The 20,746-nt window shown below is 43.9% G+C and overlaps 1 protein-coding gene across 1 annotated transcript in view; it reads right to left on the reverse strand.

Moving 5' to 3' along the window:
• Nucleotides 1-1,804, reverse strand: part of fam13c (family with sequence similarity 13 member C) — a 30,888-nt gene extending 29,084 nt beyond the window's left edge. The window contains exon 1 of the mRNA XM_045721392.2: nucleotides 1,644-1,804. Within this exon, the coding sequence (XP_045577348.1) occupies nucleotides 1,644-1,673 (30 nt within the window). The 5' untranslated portion in view covers nucleotides 1,674-1,804. The remainder of the gene's footprint in view (nucleotides 1-1,643) is intronic.
• Nucleotides 1,805-20,746: the final 18,942 nt, after the last annotated feature.

Genomic DNA, 20,746 nt, shown 5'->3' on the forward strand with positions numbered 1-20,746 from the left:
CAGGCAGGCAGGCAGGCAGGCAGGCAGGACACAGACAGACAGAAATTGACATGTTCCTTGTGCATCTCTGTCTGGCCAGAATGTATTTTCTGTTCCTTTACCTGGACCAGCCCCTGGCCATGGTCCGGATTGGCACCAGCCCTGAGCTTGTCCTGGTGACCCAGAGACCAGACCAAGACCCTGCCCACCTCTTGCTGTGGGTAATCAGGCTGTTCGAGAGAGCAAAGAGCCAAGGTCACATGGTGAGAGCAAATCAGTCTTGGATTACCTGCCATTAGGGGCCTACCTTCCACTGCCCTTATCTCACCTAACAAAACTGTTAACCCCATCATTCAGGTGTCTGCTCTCATGTTCAAGTTGCTACTGTAGGGATATCAAAAAGGTTGTTGTGTCTTTCAGGCCTCTGTACCTCATGGCAGAGGTTTTCAGCCTAAAGATTGTTTCAGTCCAAATCCAAGATGCTACATTTGGATCTGGCCAGAAGAGCAGCAGAAGGATCAGTACAGCCGCCAATTTGATCTCTCCTCGCCATTACAGAACCACTAACACTAGCAGCAGAGTTGCCACCGTTCTGTGGCTGTTGCTGCTGGCATTTTTTGTTTGTTTTCCATGAAGTTGAAAATGTTGTTCAGTTAAGGCTTCTTTCAAAGCACACCAATTAAAACAGAGTGGAGCATTGAAATGTGATTGGTTTAAAAAATATATTTTTACTATTCTATACGAGAGATTAGAGAAGACTTTGATGGGACTGTTGGCATAGGCCATATCCAGCAGTGAGAGAATACATGCTTTGTTTCCTGAATCATTATGAAAATAACTTACTCCCTTAGCCCTTGCTATCATGAAAGTATAGTAATATCTCTGTTGACAAAAATTAAACTGAGTCTTCCCTAAAAGCCTGTCTGTAAGCAAGTCTTGGTTCTGGGTAGCTGACTTAACTCAACTCCATGGTGAAGGAAGTTTTGGATGAACTCCACCAACAGAGTTCATATTTGTCATCTGTAGTAGCGTGCATTTCTTGGTTTGCTGAATTCCATACTTTTCAAGAAACATGAATCAACTATTTGGACCCGTGAAGACCTCTAGTCTCTGCTTAACTGAATCAGAAACTTCCTTCAGCATGGAGTTGAGTTTTGTGACATGCAACGTGGGCCCCTGGGGGTTCTGGACCTGCCAGCTCACTGACACACACCTGGAGCGCTCAGGATCCCTTATGTCCTAAAACTCAATACATACAATATCTTCATCAATAGACTCTGCATACACCGACTCATCAATTGAAACATACTGTACCATGCTGTACTTTGTGAATACTGACATCAATTATTGCTGCAATTCAACTATTGAGACCAATTCATATATTTTAACAAACATATCTTCTGCTCATTAGCTTTTTTCATTTTTATCTGACAACTTCTTCATAGGGGCCCGCGTTGCATGTCACAATAAACATGGTGGTTTAGAAATAGCTCTCGATGTATGATGATGTTAACATCTAGGCTATCACTGAATACAGACACATACACACTTACAGTGCGTTGAGCTGAGGGTGAATCATCATATTGTGACAATTGTGTTTTGCATTGTTAATGAGAAAAGTGATGTTTGCGAGTGAGAGAGAGAGATGGAGAGAGAAAGATCACCTGGTAATAGTCTTCTTTATTGTGGTCCATGAGTCCACAGATGGCTAAAGGGGCCTCTCTCCTCCTCTTTGTCCTCTTCCTCCTTTACGCTGAAGGAGGTGACTGGGTCTTCCTCCTGTTGTGACCTTGTCCTGCTCAGGAAGATATATACAAGCTGAACTGCATTCTTCAATACTTTTTCAAAAAGCCTGTCATCTACTATTATGACCCGAGACTTGAGCAGGCAGGTTGGGGTGGATCACCTTGAACTTCTCAATAAGGACATCCCAATGAAGCAGACATAAATAAATAAACTGCATGTTAAGTAAGTGAACAGATGCAGAGGTCATATGGAGCAGGGTGACTAACTGACGTCATCTCCCACCCCCCGGGGACAAAGAGAGGAAAGCTCGGGAAGTATTGAAGGACGACCCACAGCACCCCAGAGAGACCCATCTTTCCCTGGGACATCCAGGATCCTCCTCACCCTGTTGGCTAGGCTCCCCAGCTGATCTAGGATCAGCGGAGCAGCTGAGAACACAGCCAGGTTCGCCATCCACAAATCCTCCAATAGGTCTGGGATCAGGTGCTGTGTGTGGCCAGTGATGTCCGAGCCAAGGTACAAGGTCTCAGGACTACAGAGATGGGGATATAATACAAGTACAATGTAAAAGGTATGAGTAATATTTTTGTTTAGTTGGAGGACATATTGCTCATTATTGTCCCCTATTCCTATTCCTCCAATGGCCAAAATAATATACATTGTGCAAATTTGAGTAACAAGTTCAAGCATGATGCGTTTGATACCGTTCCATTCATTCCATTCCAGCCTTTACAATGAGCCCATCCTCCTATAGCTTCTCCCACCAGCCTCCACTGATTTCTGCAATGCATGCACCTTGCACCTGTTTTGCAACTCAAATGAGTTGAATGAGGTGAAGTCAGACTCCACTGGTAGAAATACTACTAGAATGTCTAGTAAGCATCCTACAACATTTTCAAGAACAGTCGTCTACTCTAATCTAAAAATAGGACAGTAATTAACAAAGCAATTTTTTGGAATGCAGTGTAAAATCACACTTCAGATTACATGTATTTTATAACATGCAATCAAACAAGTTTTATTCAGTGTAAATAGTCAACCCTTACTTGCAAATGACTGTAGCTAGTCTGAGAAGCTGAAGCATAGAAGACAGGAGAACATTTGGGACACTCAACCAAGACCAACCAACCAGCTGATTACACTTGATGTACAGCGTTCACTATGGACAAACAAGAAGGGTAGGCGCAATGACACCAATGCAAATTAGACTGGCACCCTGAGGGCATAGTAGAGTACTGGAACCTTGACAGTCTTCACAGGATGGCTCACTCACCTCCGAGCGGGCTTAGCAATTTCACTTACTTGTTAGATATTACTGCACTGTTGGAACTAGAAGCACAAGCATTTCGCTACACTCGCATTAACATCTGCTAACCATGTGTATGTGACCAATAAAATTTGATTTGATTTTATGTGCTGCTCAGGGTCAGCCAATGGGAGCTTTGAAACCCAGGTGGAAGTAGGTCAGCTGTCAGAGAGAGAGAGAGAACCACCTCTTATCCAGACCCTCAGAAAAATCTCCACTGAGTACCACCCTCAATGCAATGTCACAAGGGACAGAAGAGATAAGACATGTCTCAATATCTAGTCTATAGAGAGATTATCTTAGAGATATTTGATAGATAGGATTCAGACTACATACTGAGCTCAGTGAGCTGCCAAGAAGGAAGTGTCCACATATTTAGACACATCATTATTATGCAAATGACTATGCTCGGAACGAAAACATACAGCGAGGTCTAAAACAAAGGAAAACAAGGTTGACATCTGTGAAATAGTTAACATAGAGATGCGATCTTAAGGGCAGTTATTCAGAAGGAGCCAGAAGGTTCTGGTGCAAAGATGTCCATTTGTATTTTCAGTGTTCAATTTGCAACAGCTGGCAACGAATAAGACAAACCGGATAGACGATAGACTTACTACTCAAACAAAATAACAAACAGCACTAAGCCAAAAACTTGATTACGCTGTAGCTTCCATAGGTTGGGTGTGTACCTGGCTCAACCAGCCTGCTGTCACAACATCGACGGAAGTTGGCACCTGTTTCTTATTAGTTCATTAGTGGGGGGGGGGGGGGGGGTATTTAGTCGTTCTGTGTAGTGTGTGCTGTGTGCGTGATTGTTTGTTGTCAGGTGTTACGTGTTTGAGGTATAGGTGTTTTTTTTCCCATGTTTTGGGCTGCGTCCCTAAGCTGCGTGCGGGCTGTTTGTTTTGGGCATTTGTTTTGCCTTGCCCTGCCTTACCTGTTTTCTGGGCAACGTGTGGATATCTAATAAATATTTTTCGTGTGTTCACGGACTTGACTCTCCTGAGTCTGACTTCGACCCTCCTGTTTCCTGGTGAACACTGACAGAATCACGCACCACTTATGGAGTCAGCAGGAGCCGCAGCGTCGACACCGTCCATGGAGGAGAGGGTGGCTCAACACTCCGCCATCCTGCATCGTTTGGGCAACGCCATGGACCAAGTCTTGGCGTGCCTGGAGAGCCTGGACAGAAGCGCTCCCACCCTGTCGAACGTGGCTGCTCAACAGCCAGTGCCACCACCAGCGCCGACGTCACCCGGTTCCAGTGGGGTTAAACTCGCGCCCCCGAGGGAGTACGATGAGACAACCGCTGGGTGTAAGGGTTTCCTATTCCAGTTGGAGTTGTACCTGGCGACCGTCCGTCCTCCTCCCTCGGGAGAGGAGAGTGTCAGCGTCCTCGTCTCGTGTCTCACGGGTAGAGCCCTGGCCTGGGCCAACGCAGTTTGGGACAGTACGGACTCGGCCAGGGACCACTACTCGGAGTTCACCCGCCGCTTCCGTGCAGTGTTCGATCATCCTTTGCTTTGGAGTTCCGGACTCTGGCGGCTGGAGCGGGGTGGAATGAGAGGGCCTTGATAGACCACTACCATTGTAGTTTCAGGGAGGACGTCTGCCGGGAGCTAGCTTGTCGGGACACAACAAGCACCCTGGACCAGCTGATAGATATGTCCATCCGACTGGACAACCTGCTGGCCGCCCGCGGGCGTCCGAACCGGGCCCTGCTCGTTCCACCTCCTAACCCTCCTGCTCCCACGCCTATGGAGATAGGGGGGGCTGCAGCCAGGAGGATTGGAGGGGGAGCCCTCTCCTGCACCCACTGTGGTCGCAGAGGGCACACTGCCGACCGGTGCTGGAGGAGCTCGCCCGGGAGTCCAGACGGCAGGCAGAGCACTCCTTCGACATCTCAGGTGAGTCGGCACCAGTCTCACCCAGAGCCCCCTGTCAGTCATATGTATGAGTTAGGTTCCTTTCCTGAATTTTCCCCTCACTCTCGGCTTAAGGTGCTAGTCGATTCAGGCGCGGCGGGGAGTTTTATGGACCGTGGGGTCGCCAGTAAGTTAGGGATTCCCCTGGTTCAATTAGACCAACCATTCACCGTGCACGCCTTAGACAGTCGACCACTAGGGTCAGGGCTGGTCAGGGAGGTTATTGTGCCACTGGTCATGGTAATGCGGGGGGGGGGGGGCCATAAGGAGAGTAACAGTCTCTTTATTATTGATTCCCCGGAATTTCCGGTGGTGTTACGGATCCCCTGTCAAGCCACTCACAACCCTAAGATTTCGTGGAGACAGAGGGCTCTAAAGGGGTGGTCGAGGGAGAGCTCGGGCAGATGTACAGTGGGGGGAAAAAGTATTTGATCCCCTGTTGATTTTGTACGTTTGCCCACTTACAAAGAAATTATCAGTTTTAATGGTAGGTTTATTTGAACAGTGAGAGACAGAATAACAACAAAAAAATCCAGAAAAACGCATGTCAAAAATGTTATATGGTAGCAAAACCTTTGTTGGCAATCACAGAGGTCAGAGGTTTCTTGTAGTTGGCCACCAGGTTTGCACACATCTCAGGAGGGATTTTGTCCCACTCCTCTTTGCAGATATTCTCCAAGTCATTAAGGTTTCGAGGCTGACGTTTGGCAACTCGAACCTTCAGCTCCTTCCACAGATTTTCTATGGGATTAAGGTCTGGAGACTGGCTAGGCCACTCCAGGACCTTAATGTGTTTCTTCTTGAGCCACTCCTTTGTTGCCTTGGCCGTGTGTTTTGGGTCATTGTCATGCTGGAATACCCATCCACGACCCATTTTCAATGCCCTGGCTGAGGGAAGGAGGTTCTCACCCAAGATTTGACGGTACATGGCCCCATCCATCGTCCCTTTGATGCGGTGAAGTTGTCCTGTCTCCTTAGCAGAAAGACACCCCCAAAGCATAATGTTTCCACCTCCATGTTTGATGGTGGAGATGGTGTTCTTGGGGTCATAGGCAGCATTCCTCCTCCAAGCACGGCGAGTTGAGTTGATGCCAAAGAGCTCCATTTTGGTCTCATCTGACCACAACACTTTCACCAGTTGTCCTCTGAATCATTCAGATGTTCATTGGCAAACTTCAGACGGGCATGTATATGTATTCTTGAGGAGGGGGACCTTGCGGGCGCTGCAGGATTTCAGCCCTTCACGGCGTAGTGTGTTACCAATTGTTTTCTTGTCGACTATGGTCCCAGTTGCCTTGAGATCATTGACAAGATCCTCCCGTGTAGTTCTGGGCTGATTCCTCACCGTTCTCATGATCATTGTAACCCCACGAGGTGAGATCTTGCATGGAGCCCCAGGCCGAGGGATATTGACAGTTCTTTTGTGTTTCTTCCATCTGCGAATAATCGCACCAAATGTTGTCACCTTCTCACCAAGCTGCTTGGCGATGGTCTTGTAGCCCATTCCAGCCCTGTGTAGGTCTACAATCTTGTCTCTGACATCCTTAGAGAGCTCTTTGGTCTTGGCCATGGTGGAGAGTTTGGAATCTGATTGATGGATTGCTTCTGTGGACAGGTGTCTTTTTTACAGGTAACAAGCTGTGGTTAGGAGCACTCCCTCTAAGAGTGTGCTCCTAATCTCAGCTCGTTACCTATATAAAAGGACACCTGGGAGCCAGAAATCTTTCTGATTGAGAGGGGGTCAAATACTTATTTCCCTCATTAAAATGCAAATCAATTTAAAACATTTTTGACATGCGTTTTTCTGGATATTTTTGTTGTTATTCTGTCTCTCACTGTTCAAATAAGCCTACCATTAAAATTATAGACTGATCCTTTCTTTATCAGTTGGCAAACGTACAAAATCAGCAGGGGATCAAATACTTTTTTCCCCCACTGTATAGGGGTTTCCATCGGTGTGACGATGGTGGAGAGTCCAGACCAAGTCTCCACCGTGCACATTCCCTCAGAGTATGCCGATTTGGCTATCGCCTTCAGTAAAACGAAGGCGACTCAATTACCACCTCATCGTCAAGGAGACTGTGCGATAAACCTCCAGGTGAACGCTGTACTTCCCAGGAGTCACGTGTATCCTCTGTCTCAGGAGGAGACAGTGGCTATGGAAACATACGTCACTGAGTCCTTGAGGCAGGGATACATTCGGCCATCCAAATCACCCGTCTCCTCGAGCTTCTTTTTCATGAAGAAAAAGGGGGGGGGGGGGGGGGGGTTGCGCCCGTGCATTGACTATAGAGGTCTAAATTCCATCACAGTGGGTTTCAGTTACCCGCTACCTCTCATTGCCACGGCGGTGGAGTCATTTCACGGGGCGCGCTTCTTCACAAAACAGGATCTCAGGAGCGCGTACAATTTGGTGCGTATCCGAGATGGGGACGAGTGGAAAACTGCATTTAGTACCACATCTGGCCATTATGAGTACCTCGTCATGCCGTATGGGTTAAAGAATGCTCCCACCGTCTTTCAATCCTTTGTGGACGAGATTCTCCGGGACCTGCCAGATCAGGGTGTGGTGGTGTACATCGATGACATTCTGATCTACTCCCCCACCCGCGCATGTGTCTCTGGTGCGCAAAGTGCTTGGGCGACTGGTGGAGAGTGACCTATACGTCAAGGCTGAGAAATGTGAGTTCTTCAAACAGGCCGTCTATTTCCTTGGGTATCGCATTTCCACATCCGGGGTGGTGATGGAATGTGACCGCATTTCTTCCGTGCGTAAATGGCCGACTCCCACCACGGTGAAGGAGGTGTAGCGGTTCTTGGGGTTTGCCAATTACCGGAGGTTTATCCGGGGCTTTGGGCAGGTGGCGGCTCCCATTACCTCACTGATGAAGGGGGGTCCGGTGCGATTGCGGTGGTCGGCGGAGGCGTACTTGGCTTTTAGTCAGCTGAAGGCTCTGTTTATCAATGATCCAGTGCTGGCGCACCCGGATCCCTCTTTGACATTCATAGTGGAGGTGGACGCATCCGAGGCTGGGGTGGGAGCCTTGCTATCACAGCGCTCGGGCGCGCCCCCGAAGCTTCGCCTCTGTGCTTTCTTCTCTAAGAAGCTGAGCCCGGCGGAGTGTAACTATGATGTGGGGGACAGGGAGTTGCTGGCTGTGGTAAAAGCCCTGAAGGTGTGGAGACATTGGCTTGAGGGGACGCGACACCCTTTTCTCATCTGGACCGACCACCGTAACCTGGAGTACATCCGGGCGGCGAGGAGATTGAACCCTCATCAAGCCAGGTGGGCGATGTTCTTTACGAGATTTCGGTTTACGATCTCGTACGTCCCAGGTTCCAGGAACACTAAGGCTGACGCACTGTCTCGTCTCCATGACACCGAGGAACGGTCCACTGATCCCACTCCCAAATTCCAGAAAATGATGTCATGGCTTTAGAATCTTCTGATAGGCTAATTGACATAATTTGAGTCGATGTATTTCAAGGCCTACCTTCAAACTCAGTGCCTCTTTGCTTGACATCATGGGAAAATCAAAAGAAATCAGCCAAGACCTCAGAAAAACAATTGTAGACCTCCACAAGTCTGGTTCATCCTTGGCAGCAATTTCCAATCGCCTGAAGGTACCACGTTCATCTGTACAAACAATAGTACGCAACTACAAACACCATGGGACCACGCAGCTGTTAAACCGCTCAGGAAGGAGACGAGTTCTGTCTCCTAGAGATTAACATACTTTGGTATGAAAAGTGCAAATCAATCTCAGAATAATAGCAAAGGACCTTGTGAAGATGCTGGAGGAAACATGTACAAAAGTATCTATATCCAGAGTAAAACGAGTCTTATATCAACATAACCTGAAAGGCCGCTCAGCAAGGAAGAAGCCACTGCTCCAAAACCGCCATAAAAAAGCCAGACTACGGCTTGAAACTGCACATAGGGACAAAGATCGTATTTTTGGAGAAATGTCCTCTGGTCTGATGAAACAAAAATAGAACTGTTTGGCAATAACGGCCATCGTTATGTTTGGAGGAAAAAGGGGGAGGCTTGCAAGCCAAAGAACACCATCCCAACCGTGAAGCACGGGGGTGGCAGCATCATGTTGTGGGGGTGCTTTGCTGCAGGAAGGACTGGTGCACTTCACAAAATAGATGGCATCATGAGGAATTAAAATTATGTGGATATATTGAAGCAACATCTCAAGACATCAGTCAGGAAGTTAAAGCTTGGTCGCAAATGGGTCTTCCAAATGGACAATGACCCCAAGCATACTTCCAAAGTTGTGGCAAAATGGCTTAAGGACAACAAAGTCAAGGTATTGGAGTGGCCATCACAAAACCCTGACCTCAATCCAATAGAAGATTTGTGGGCAGAACTGAAAAAGTGTGTGCGAGCAAGGAGGCCTATAAACCTGACTCAGTTACACCAGCTCTGTCAGGAAGATTAGGCCAAATTCACCCAACTTACTGTGGGAAGCTTGTGGAAGGCCACCCGAAACGTTTGACCCATGTTAAACAATTTAAAGGCAATGCTACCAAATACTAATTTAGTGTATGTAAACTTCTGACCCACTGGGAATGTGATGAAATAAATAAAAGCTGAAATAAATCAATCATTCTCTCCACTATTATTCTGACATTTCACATTCTTAAAATAAAGTGGTGATCCTAATTGACCTAAGACAGGGAATTTTTACTAGGATTAAATGTCAGGAATTGTGAAAAACTGAGTTTAAATGTATTAGGCTAAGGTGTATGTAAACCTTCAACTGTATATTCTCTAAGCCCCTCCCTGGGACATAGTTACTTGTCCAATGACAAGTAACCACATAACAGGTATAGAAATTAAACTGTCCTCCTCATAATTACCCAATTACATATATTGAACATAAAATATAAACAAAAATACACACAACATGCAACAATTTCAACGATTTTACTGAGTTACAGTTCATATAAGGAATCAGTCAATTGAAATAAATTCATTAGGCCCTAATCTATAGATTTCACATGACTGGGCAGGGGCGCAGCCATGGTTGAGCCTGGGAGCCCACCCACTTGGGAGCCAGGCCCACCCACTGGGGAGCCAGGTCCAGCCAATCAGAATTAAGTTTTTCCCCATAAAAAGGCTTTTTTACAGACCGAAATACTCCTCAGTTTTATCAGCTTCCAGGTGGCTGGTCTCATACGATCCCGCAGGTTAAGAAGCCGGATGCCAAAGTCCTGGACTTGCATGGTGACATGTGATCTGCAGTTGTGAGGCCCGTTGGATGTACTGCCAAATTCTCTAAAATGATGGAGGCGGCTTATGGTAGAGAAATGAACATTCAATTCTCTGGCAACAGTTCTGGGGGACATACCAGCAGTCAGTATGCCAATTGCTTGACACATCTGTGGCATTGTGTTGTGTGACAAAACTGAACTGAACATTTTAGAATGGCCTTTTAATGTCCCCAGCACAAGGTGCACCTGTGTACTGATCATGCTGTTTAATCAGCTTCTTGATATGCCACACCTGTCAGATGTATGAATTATCTTGGCAAAGGAGAAATGTTCACTAACAGGGATGTAAACAAATTTGTGCACAACATTTTAGAGAAATACGCTTTTTGTGCATGTGCAACATTCTTGGGCTATTTTACTTCAGCTCATGAAACATGGAACCAACACTTTACATGTTGCGTTTATATTTTTATTTGGTATACATGTACACTTTCATGTACACTTTAAATTGGGCACATCTTACATGAATAGAATCGGCGAATGATGGCAACCCAGTAACATATTGCAATGTGCAAAGGCGTGCTCGCTCCTAAAACACAGCCCAAATGACAGGCAAGATAGGACACATGGAGCTCAGTCACAATGTGGGAAGAATGAACAAAGGACAGCATTAACAGAATGAATCAGAGTTTCTAACTCATGAGTGTTACGATGATTCTGTGTACCGAAACAACATTTCACTCATAGGCTAAAGACAGTTAATAGCAGCATTAAATGCATTTGTATATGTGTGGAACAGATTATACAAAAATACCTTCTAGAAATAAATGCATAAGGGAAATAGAATGCGCTATTCTAAAGAAAGGGCCTGGTGGTAGATTAGACAGTCTTTGGGTTCGTGTCGAGTGGGCATAAATCCACATCATCACATCTTATTTGCCACATGTTTTGTCTATTTATAAAATCCCTCTCCGCAGTGTAATGAAGGGCATCTGTGAAATCCTCTAATTTGCCAATAGGAATTACACACACACACACACACACACACACACACACACACACACACACACACACACACACACACACACACACACACACACACACACACACACACACACACACACACACACACACACACACACACACACACAAACAAGCAAGCAAGCACAAACACCAGCTCTGAGTCATTCCAGCTAGATCCAGACGGTGTTGTCTGACTCTAAGTTGTCCTTTGACAACCTGATCCCCAACCAGTCAGAGGGTGGCAGGTGGCAGTGGTCGAGAGCTTGGGACTATAAGGGTCTATCTTCAAAAATATTATTCTGATAAAATTGGCTTTAAAAGTTCAGAACCCTCATTGGTTTGAATGGTGTCCGCAATTTTATCTAGTATTCTTTTAATCTTAACAACATGAATTGGGGTATTTAGAGTACTATATAGGTAGAGAGCAATAACAAAACTTGGACAAAAATACAGATAGAACCTTATAGTCCCAAGCTCTCGAAATGTCAAATAAATGGGTAGCACTTTATAATAACTCTACGTAATAAAGCATTTATAATGGATTTGTAAATATTTTATTTATCATTTATTAATCATTACTCCATACATAAGACGTTTAATATTGGTCCTTATAAACAATTTACTTGGTTTATAGTTAAGTCTTTTTGTGTGGCACCATCTAAAATGTGGTCTATTTACACTTTTTAAATACTTTATAAATGTTTTGAGTGACCAGTGTAATCTCTCACAAAAAGATGTGCATGCCATTGGCAGACATTCCAGCAGTACATGATATGTGATTGCCTCATCCATTTGAGGACTTTTAAATTAATTATATATAGCCATTGATTCCGGACCGGACCGTTTTTCTCTAGTGGATTTTTATTCCTTCTTTACTACTGATGTGATTGAGGTAGAATGTTACATGTATAACCTTTAAAAGGCCCCCACCGAGCCGCCCCTATTTCGACGTACAGTAATTCCTGTCCTAGAGAGTAAATTCTCATTTAGGTTCCACCTCCGAAGCGTGTGAATAACTAGGTTAGTAGCATTTACAAATGTGGAAGTAATGATTAATAAATGATTCAACTATTTACTAATCCATTATAAATGCTTTATTAACATGGAGTTATTATAAAGTTGCATAAATAAATGTGTTGTAGCACAAAAAGATTTCTCACAAAAACTGAAGCCAACAGTCATTAGGTAAAGACTTCATATTTAAAGTGCGTTCGGAAAATATTCAGACCCCTTCCCTTTTTCCACATTTTGTTACGTTACAGCCGTATTCTAAAATGGATTGAATTACTTTTTTCCTCATCAATCTACACACAATACCCCATAATGACAAAGCAAAAACAGGTTTTTAGAAATTCTAGCAAATTTATACAAATTTAAAATTGAAAAAAGTATTCAGACCCTTTGCTATGAGAGTCGAAATTGAGCTCAGGTGCATCCTGTTTCCATTGATCATCCTTTAGATGTTTCTAGAACTTGATTGGAGTCCACATCTTGGCAAATGTAATTGATTGGACATGATTTGGAAAGGCACACACCTGTCTATATAAGGTCCCACATTTAACAGTGTATGTCAAAGCAAAAACCAAGCCATGAGGTCAAAGGAAATGTCCGTAGAGCTCGGAGACAGGATTGTATCAAGGCGCAGATCTGGGGAAGGATACCAAAACATTTCTGCATCATTGAAGGTCCTCAAGAACACATCGGCCTCCATCAGTCTTAAATGAAAGAAGTTTGGAACCACCAAGACTCTTCTTCCTAGAGCTGGCTGCCCGGCCAAACTGAGCAATCAGGGGAGAAGGGCCTTGGTCAGGGAGGTGACCAAGGACCCGATGGTCACTCTGATAGAGCTCCAGAGTTCCTCTGTGGAGATGGAAAAACCTTCCAGAAGGAAAACCATCTCTGCAGCACTCCACCTATCAGGCCTTTATGGTAGAGTGGCCAGATCCTCTTCACTGAGCAGGGCTCTGGCGACCAGTTGGCCAGCGCAGGTGTGGACGGGATTGACTACTCTGACTTTGTTTACCCGCCACTCCTCAGTAAAAGGCACATGACAGAGTCTGACTATGAGAAACAAGATTCTCTGGTCTGATGAAACCAAGATTGAACACTTTGGCCTGAATGCCAAGTGTCATGTCTGGAGGAAACCTGGCACCATCCCTACGGTGAAGCACACCTACTCATTCAAGGGTTTTTCTTTATTTTTACTATTGTCTACATTGTAGAATAATAGTGAAGACATCAAAACTATGAAATAACCCATATGGAATCATGTAGTAACCAAAAAAAGTGTTAAACAAATCAAAATATATTTTATATTTCAGATTCCTCAAAGTAGTGACCCATTGCCTTGATGATAGCTTTGCACACTCTTGGTTTTTGGAACTGCACAGAGTGCCGTGTCACTTTCAGCTACCACAGTGACGTGGACTTGAGGACTGACTGTCTGGGATTCTAATAATGGGACACATTGTGGCTAACTTACTGTATGTCTTGAGTCTTGGAACAGTACAGCTGTCCAGACAGAGGCAGTACTCCCATCCCTGCAGGGAGTGTCCTTAATTCCTGACTATCATCTTATATTTGTGCATGACTATCTATTAACAAGGAGATAATCTATTCAGGGATTTTTAACAAGAAGAGAATCTGTTCAGGGATTTCTAAAATGTTCTGTAATGAACGTCAGAGCAAGTCAACTGACACCACACACATGTTTCACTGAGTTTATGTGGCCACAATGTCAGATTGCTCATCAGACATCATAACAAGCTTGGTGATAACATCCAGGAAACTAAAGCCTAACATCCACACACACTCACACACACACAGGCGCACACACACAACGGGTCAGGAGTGGCTTCGGTTTCTGCAGACACTGCACTAATAAAGTTATCAAAACAATCATGAAATTACATAATGTACATAACTGAACTGGGACAAGTCCTCATAAATTGAATCATAACTTCATAAAAGGCTGATAAAAAAAATGTTAACAGTTCGTAGTGTGCATTCAGGTCAGGTCAAAGTTCAGAAATGCTTGTTTACAGTTATTGCTAATAACAATGCTTGAGATTCAGCTGACAAGTGATCACCAATTATATGTTCTAAGAGGTGTGATCTTTACAAGCTATAAGCTTTAATTTACTGCATAACCTGACATGTGACTGAATGATCCAGAACACTGAATAGAGAATGTTGCATGATTGTGCCATACATTACTGCACAAGTGTACATTCCTGGCATGACCATTTAGAGAGGAATTTTGTACATACTGAGTATATGTTGGCCTTGTGTAGACATTCTCAACATATAACCACTTTTGTTGTTGCTGAATGCTTTAATATTATTCCACCTCTCTAATGGTTCCCATATGGGCTCTTTCAGAGACTGTCAGGTGATACCATGCAGGGGACTGCACCTGTTCAGGTTGGATGGAGTCCATGCCTTGCTGGGTGTGTTGGCCGTAAGAGACCAGAGGTCTCTGTGGGTGCTGTGTCCCCCCCCCGTCTTTGCTACAACCAGAACAACAATGACACGTTACTCCCCAATATCTCTTACCGCAGATACCACAATACATTTATAAGATGCTTCAGCCTTACTATGCTATCAAACATTTTAGATTTAGTGGCGGCAAGGTGACTTGCGGTTAAGAACGTCGGGCAAATAACTGAAAGGTCGCTGGTTCGAATCCCCGAGCCGACTAGGTCAAAAATTCGGTCAATGTGCCCTTGAGCAATGCATGTGTAATTGCTCCTGTAAGTCGCTCTGGATAAGAGCATCTGCTACATAACTAAAATGTCAAATATAATTCCCATAAAAAATGTGGTCATTTAGCAGATGCTTTTGGCCACAGCGACATAGTGCATTCATCTTAAGATAGCTAGGTGGGACAACCACATATCAGTCATAGTAAGTTTGTTTTTCTTCAATAAAGAAGTTATCAGCAACTATACTGAACAAAAATATAAATGCAACATGTAAATTGTTGCATCTGAGCTTAAATAAAATAGGCCAGACATTTTCCAGACGCACAAAGTGTATTTCTCTCAAATTGTGTGCTCAAATTTGTTTACATCCCTGTTAGTGAGCATTTCTCCTTTGCCAAAATAATCCATCCACCTGACAGGTGTGGCATATCAAGAAGCTGATAAAACAGCATGATCATTGCACAGGTGCACCTTGTGCTGAGGACAATAAATGGCCACTCTAAAATGTTCAATTTTGTCACACAACACAATGCCACAGATGTCTCAAGTTTTGAGGAAGCGTGCAATCGGCATGCTGACTGTAGGAATCTCCATCAGAGCGGTTGCCAGAGAATTGAATGTTCATGTCACTACCATAAACCGCCTCCAATGTCGTTTTTGAGAATTTGGCAGTATGTCCAACCGGCCTCACAACTGCAGACCACGTGTAACCACGCCAGCCCAGGACCTCCACATCTGGCTTTTTCACCTGCAAGATCGTCTGAGATCAGCAACCCGGACAGCTGATGAAACTGTTGGTTTGAACAACCGAAGATGTTCTGCACAGTCAAAAACCCTCTCAGGGAAGCTCATCTGTGTGCTCATCGTCCTTACCAGGGTCTTGACCTGACTGCAGTTTGGCGTCGTAACCAACTTCAGTGGGCAAATACTCACCTTCAATAGCCACTGATACACTGGAGAAATGTGCTCTTCACGGATTAATCCCGGTTTCAACTGTACCGGGCAGATGGCAGACAGCGTGTTTGCTGATGTCAATGTTGTGAACAGAGTGCCCCATGGTGGCGGTGGGGTTATGGTATGGGCAGGCATAAGCTACGGACAACAAACACAATTACATTTTTATCGATGGCCATTTAAATGCACAGAGATACCGTGACGAGATCCTGAGGCCCACTGTCATGCCATTCATCAGCCGCCATCACCTCATGATTCAGCATGATAATGCACGGCCCCATGTTGCAAGGATCTGTATACAATACCTTGAAGCAATAAATGTCCCAGTTCTTCCATGGCCTGCATACTCACCAGACATGTAACCCATTGAGCATGTTTGGAATAGTCTGGATCGACGTGGACAACAGCGTGTTCCAGTTCCCGCCAATATCCAGCAACTTCACACAGCCATTGAAGAGGAGAGAGACAACATTCCACAGGCCACAATCAACAGCCTGATCAACTATATGCGAAGGAGATGTCACACTGCATGAGGCAAATGGTGGTCACACCAGACTGACTGTTTTTCTGATCCTAAAATCTCTTGGTGCTTGATAATGTAGTCCATGATGTAATGTATCCTAACAAGGTTCCCATGGCCTTTGGAAGTAAAACAGCCCCACAACATCACAGATCCACCACCATATTTCACTGTGGGGATTAGGTTATTTTCTGCATGACCATGGCTCTTTTTACGCCAAACCCACCTCTGTTTTTTTGTTGCCAAAAAGCTATATTTTAGTCTCGTCAGACCATAGAACCTGATTCCAGTCAAAGTTCCAATGACAGCAAACTCCAGGCGCTTATGTTCGTGGTTTGGTGTCAGAAGAGGCTTTCTTCTAGCAACCCTTCCCAATAACTTGTTGGCATGGAGGTGGCATCTAATTGTAGTTTTGGAGACTTGATGACCCCAAGGTGTAACCAACTTCTGCATATTTTTTGCCACTTGAACCATCCTTCTCACTGTGCTTTGGGGTCAAATAAAAGTGTGTCCTCTTCCAGGAAGGTTCATCACAGCTTCAGTTGTTTTACATTTTTTAATAAGTGGAGATAGCTACACAACTTAAATGACCTATGCTTTTATAGCCATTGCCTGATTTGTGAAGGTCAACAACCTTTTGTCTAATTTCATTTGCGTGTTCTCTGGCCTTTCCCATGTTGATGGATGAGAAAGGGAGTTTAGCCTGTGTGTCACCTCATATGTACACCCCAGTGAAACAGGAAGTCATGGATGACAACGTAATAGTTCCCAAAGACTCAGATGAACTTTAGAAAGTAAAATCTTAATCGAAAATACATTAATTCGATTTTGTTCGTAAGAATTTCTATTGGTGCCAATAAATGTGACACGTATGTTTTTGAATAAAATCATTATTTCTTGATGCCATTCTTTTTTTTTAACATTTTAACTCAATTAAAGGTTGACATTTTTAGTGTAAGATCAAGCTGATAAACAACAATGCCATTTTTTCACAGCCTTTTTTGTTCATACAGTATTTACTTAGGGTGCCAATAATTCAGGAGGGCACTGTATGTGCTGCTGCAAAGTAAATGGAGTTCACTGGGGTAGAATGATGCATCATGAAACCCACCACAGGGGTCAAGGGAAGCAGGATATCCTGTCATTTCTTAAAGACAACAGCATGTGAATCTGAATAAAGGTTAGATTAGAACTATCAGATGGAATACATCTACAGCACATTACATAATATTTTCAGGGTCAGGACCATGGTCCATTTAGTGAAAACTCAGGACATTATGAACCTCTGTAAGCCTATCCTCAGACGCCAGGGAGAGATGCACAGTGCAAATCACTGTGGGAAGGGAATCAAAGCAAGCTTTATATATACAGCACATTTCAGACATGAAATGCGACACGTGCTTCACAAAAAACAAAAACACCAATGAAAATAAAAACTGAAATATTTACTACACAACAAACATAAGAGGATAAAACAAAAGAATAACAAAAACTTTATTCATTATAACATGTCTCACCTCAAAGTCGGACAGGGCTGAGAGGAGTGGTGACTGGGTGTCCCGGCTAGGAGGGGTGTGTTGGAGATCTGGGGGACGGATAAAGATGACAGATTGGTGCCTCAGGAGGTGGAGCAACAGGGAATTACACACACACACTCTTCTTCTCCAACATCCTGGGCTCTGATGGAACACTGTACAGGGGGAGGGAGACGAAACATCAATACAAATGTTTTCAGTAAAATACTGTGCTGATCAGAGGAAATCAAGACTGAGTTCTAACAGTGATTGCATTCCATTTACAACTATTTCATTCACACCGTTACTATGAAATGTGATTCGCTTCTCTATGCAATTCAATATCGATACTGTAAACTTCATAACTGTAAACAACACAAGGGGACAGATCCGGCGCCAGAACAAATCAGTTGGACGGGCATTTGCTTTCCATAGGCGGCCCGTTTTTTTTTTCACGGGACCACCTATGTGTGCAGGCGCTAGCAACGTCCACAATTTTTTTAATGGGTGTAATTGTAAAGATCATAGGCAGCTCCTGAGTTTTAAGTTTGGGGAAGCTTCCATTTTATCCTACCCTTTTTTCTACCAATCTGTGTGCCCGTTATGATTATTTTAATATGCACATTTTGTGGAACAGTTTAATTTCAATAGCCTAATAATGTTGTCGCGTGGTTAATCATACAAATTTGAAGTCAAATGATAAAAATCTAAAAGTTAAAATTAAACTATTAGCACTAGCCTCTGCCATATGGACACATTGATACACCGTGATCCAAAACTGTAGAAAATATCCTGACGAATATTCAGGTTCTTTCAGTCGCATTCATGTCTTCTCAGCCTGTCTGCCTCCCTTTCTATCTGTCTTGAGCTATTGCTAGTGAAGTTCAACAGGATCTGGCCCGAAGCAGTCACTAACTAACTTGCAACATTGTATCAACTAGCCTATTCCGGGCCCTCAAAGTTTCCTGCGCCAGTGAGCTCAGGACAGAAAGCGCTTTCCAATGGATATATGGGATCATTATATCATATTTTGCCCTTTCACACCGAGGCTTGATGATTATCGAGGCCGGGAGTGTTGAAAGATTTTTCAAATACTGAGGAACTATCATTCGCAATGGATGTTAAAAAAACACTTTGTTGATTTGTGAGGCGAAGAAAAAATGTGTTAAGACAATCAGAAATAAGACATTGACAAAAAGGGAACTTTCCTTCATATGCATGCATTCTACAGACACACCATATCTTCGCCATACCCACCTCCCCTTCTCCTTGATGCAACATTTTACATTATACTCAAGACACATTATCTTCACACATATTTTAGACACTTTTCACTGACAGCCACAACTCAATCAGCTAGACCTATGCCATGCACACTACCCAAATTGCGGGCTTCCCAAACACACTTGTGATTTGAAACAATCCACAGCTATTTTTTTAAATAAGCTAAAGTATTTTGAATGATTTTATTTACACAGGAGTAATTATATAATTTTGGCGAAACATCAATTTACTTTAGGGCAATCAACCATCCTAACAGTGCACCGGCCAACTTTCCTTCCCAATTCGCAAGAGGGTGAAACCAGAGATCAGTATATAATGATGAGATGCTCATGTCTCCGCCCTAACAATGGGAGTCTTTGTCCCAAAGGTGGGAAGGCAGGCGACAAGGTTAGGTCTGCATATTATTCCCATAGAAAAGCATTGGGCTTACCCTGGACAGATTTTGGCGAAGGTGAGCCCTCTCGCTTCACCTCTTCCTCTCTGATGAAACTATATCATTGGAGAAAGCATCAAAGTGAGTGAAACAACGCCCGTCTGTATGTACTGTATCTGATGCTGTCTGGACAGAAATAGTAAGACATGCCATACTCTTTTGGTCCAGACAGCATCAGATCCATGGTGTACACATACTGAGCCAGATGGGTGCTGTTTCACTCACTCAGATGCTTTAACTGAGATTGATGCGTCTTTCTGTCAGCGTGCATCTTGGTCAAATAAATGATCAATATTTCAATATTTTATTTGAACAGGCAAGGAGGTACAGTAGGGCAGGCCAGGCCAGGCCCCCTAAGGCCCGTCAATAACGCTGGCCCTGCAAGGTGTATTGTTGTCTCTACCTTCTTGCCTTTGTGCTGTTGTCTGTGCCCAATAATGTTTGTACCATGTTTTGTGCTGCTACCATGTTGTGCTGCTGCCATCTTGTGTTGCTACCATGTTGTTGTCATGTGTTGCTACAGTGGTTGCTCAACTAAATGTTTTTGAGATTATGCTGCGGGATTTAGAGGTAATTTGTGGTTTAGTACGGTACTCTGCGTCACCACTTCATTGCTCCAGACCAACACAAAGGGGAGTTAGAGCACTGATTATGCTTTTGGGTCCCAAGGCGCTACTGTGTCTCTAACTGACAATGAATGGGCGACATAAACCAAATCGAAACTGATAATTTTGCACGACTTCAAAATTGAATTTCAATAAACTGAATGATGAAGATGAAGGTGTGTGTAAGAATAGTGTAAGAATTACTATTCCTCTGTCCTGCACGCGCACACCCTGAGAAATACACTTCTTTTTTTGTTTCTACTCGTCAGTATTACTTACTAAAACTGTGTTACACTAAGGTTTTTATTCTAAGAGAAACTAAAATGTTCAATTACATTCCATGATATGCTTAAGATATATGTGTTGACTGAATATAAGCAAGTGATGTCTGCTGAATAATCAAGTTGATGGTGCAGTCATATAGCCCCGGCACCTACATAAAGCTGAGTGACTCACTCATTCATGGCTTTGGATCAAAACAAGTCTTTAATAAAGAAATGTTTTGGTTATCCTGACCTGGACACCATGTA

The sequence above is a fragment of the Salmo salar genome, chromosome 01, assembly GCF_965601325.2.
Source record: "Salmo salar chromosome 01, fSalSal1, whole genome shotgun sequence".
NCBI lineage: Eukaryota > Metazoa > Chordata > Actinopteri > Salmoniformes > Salmonidae > Salmo > Salmo salar.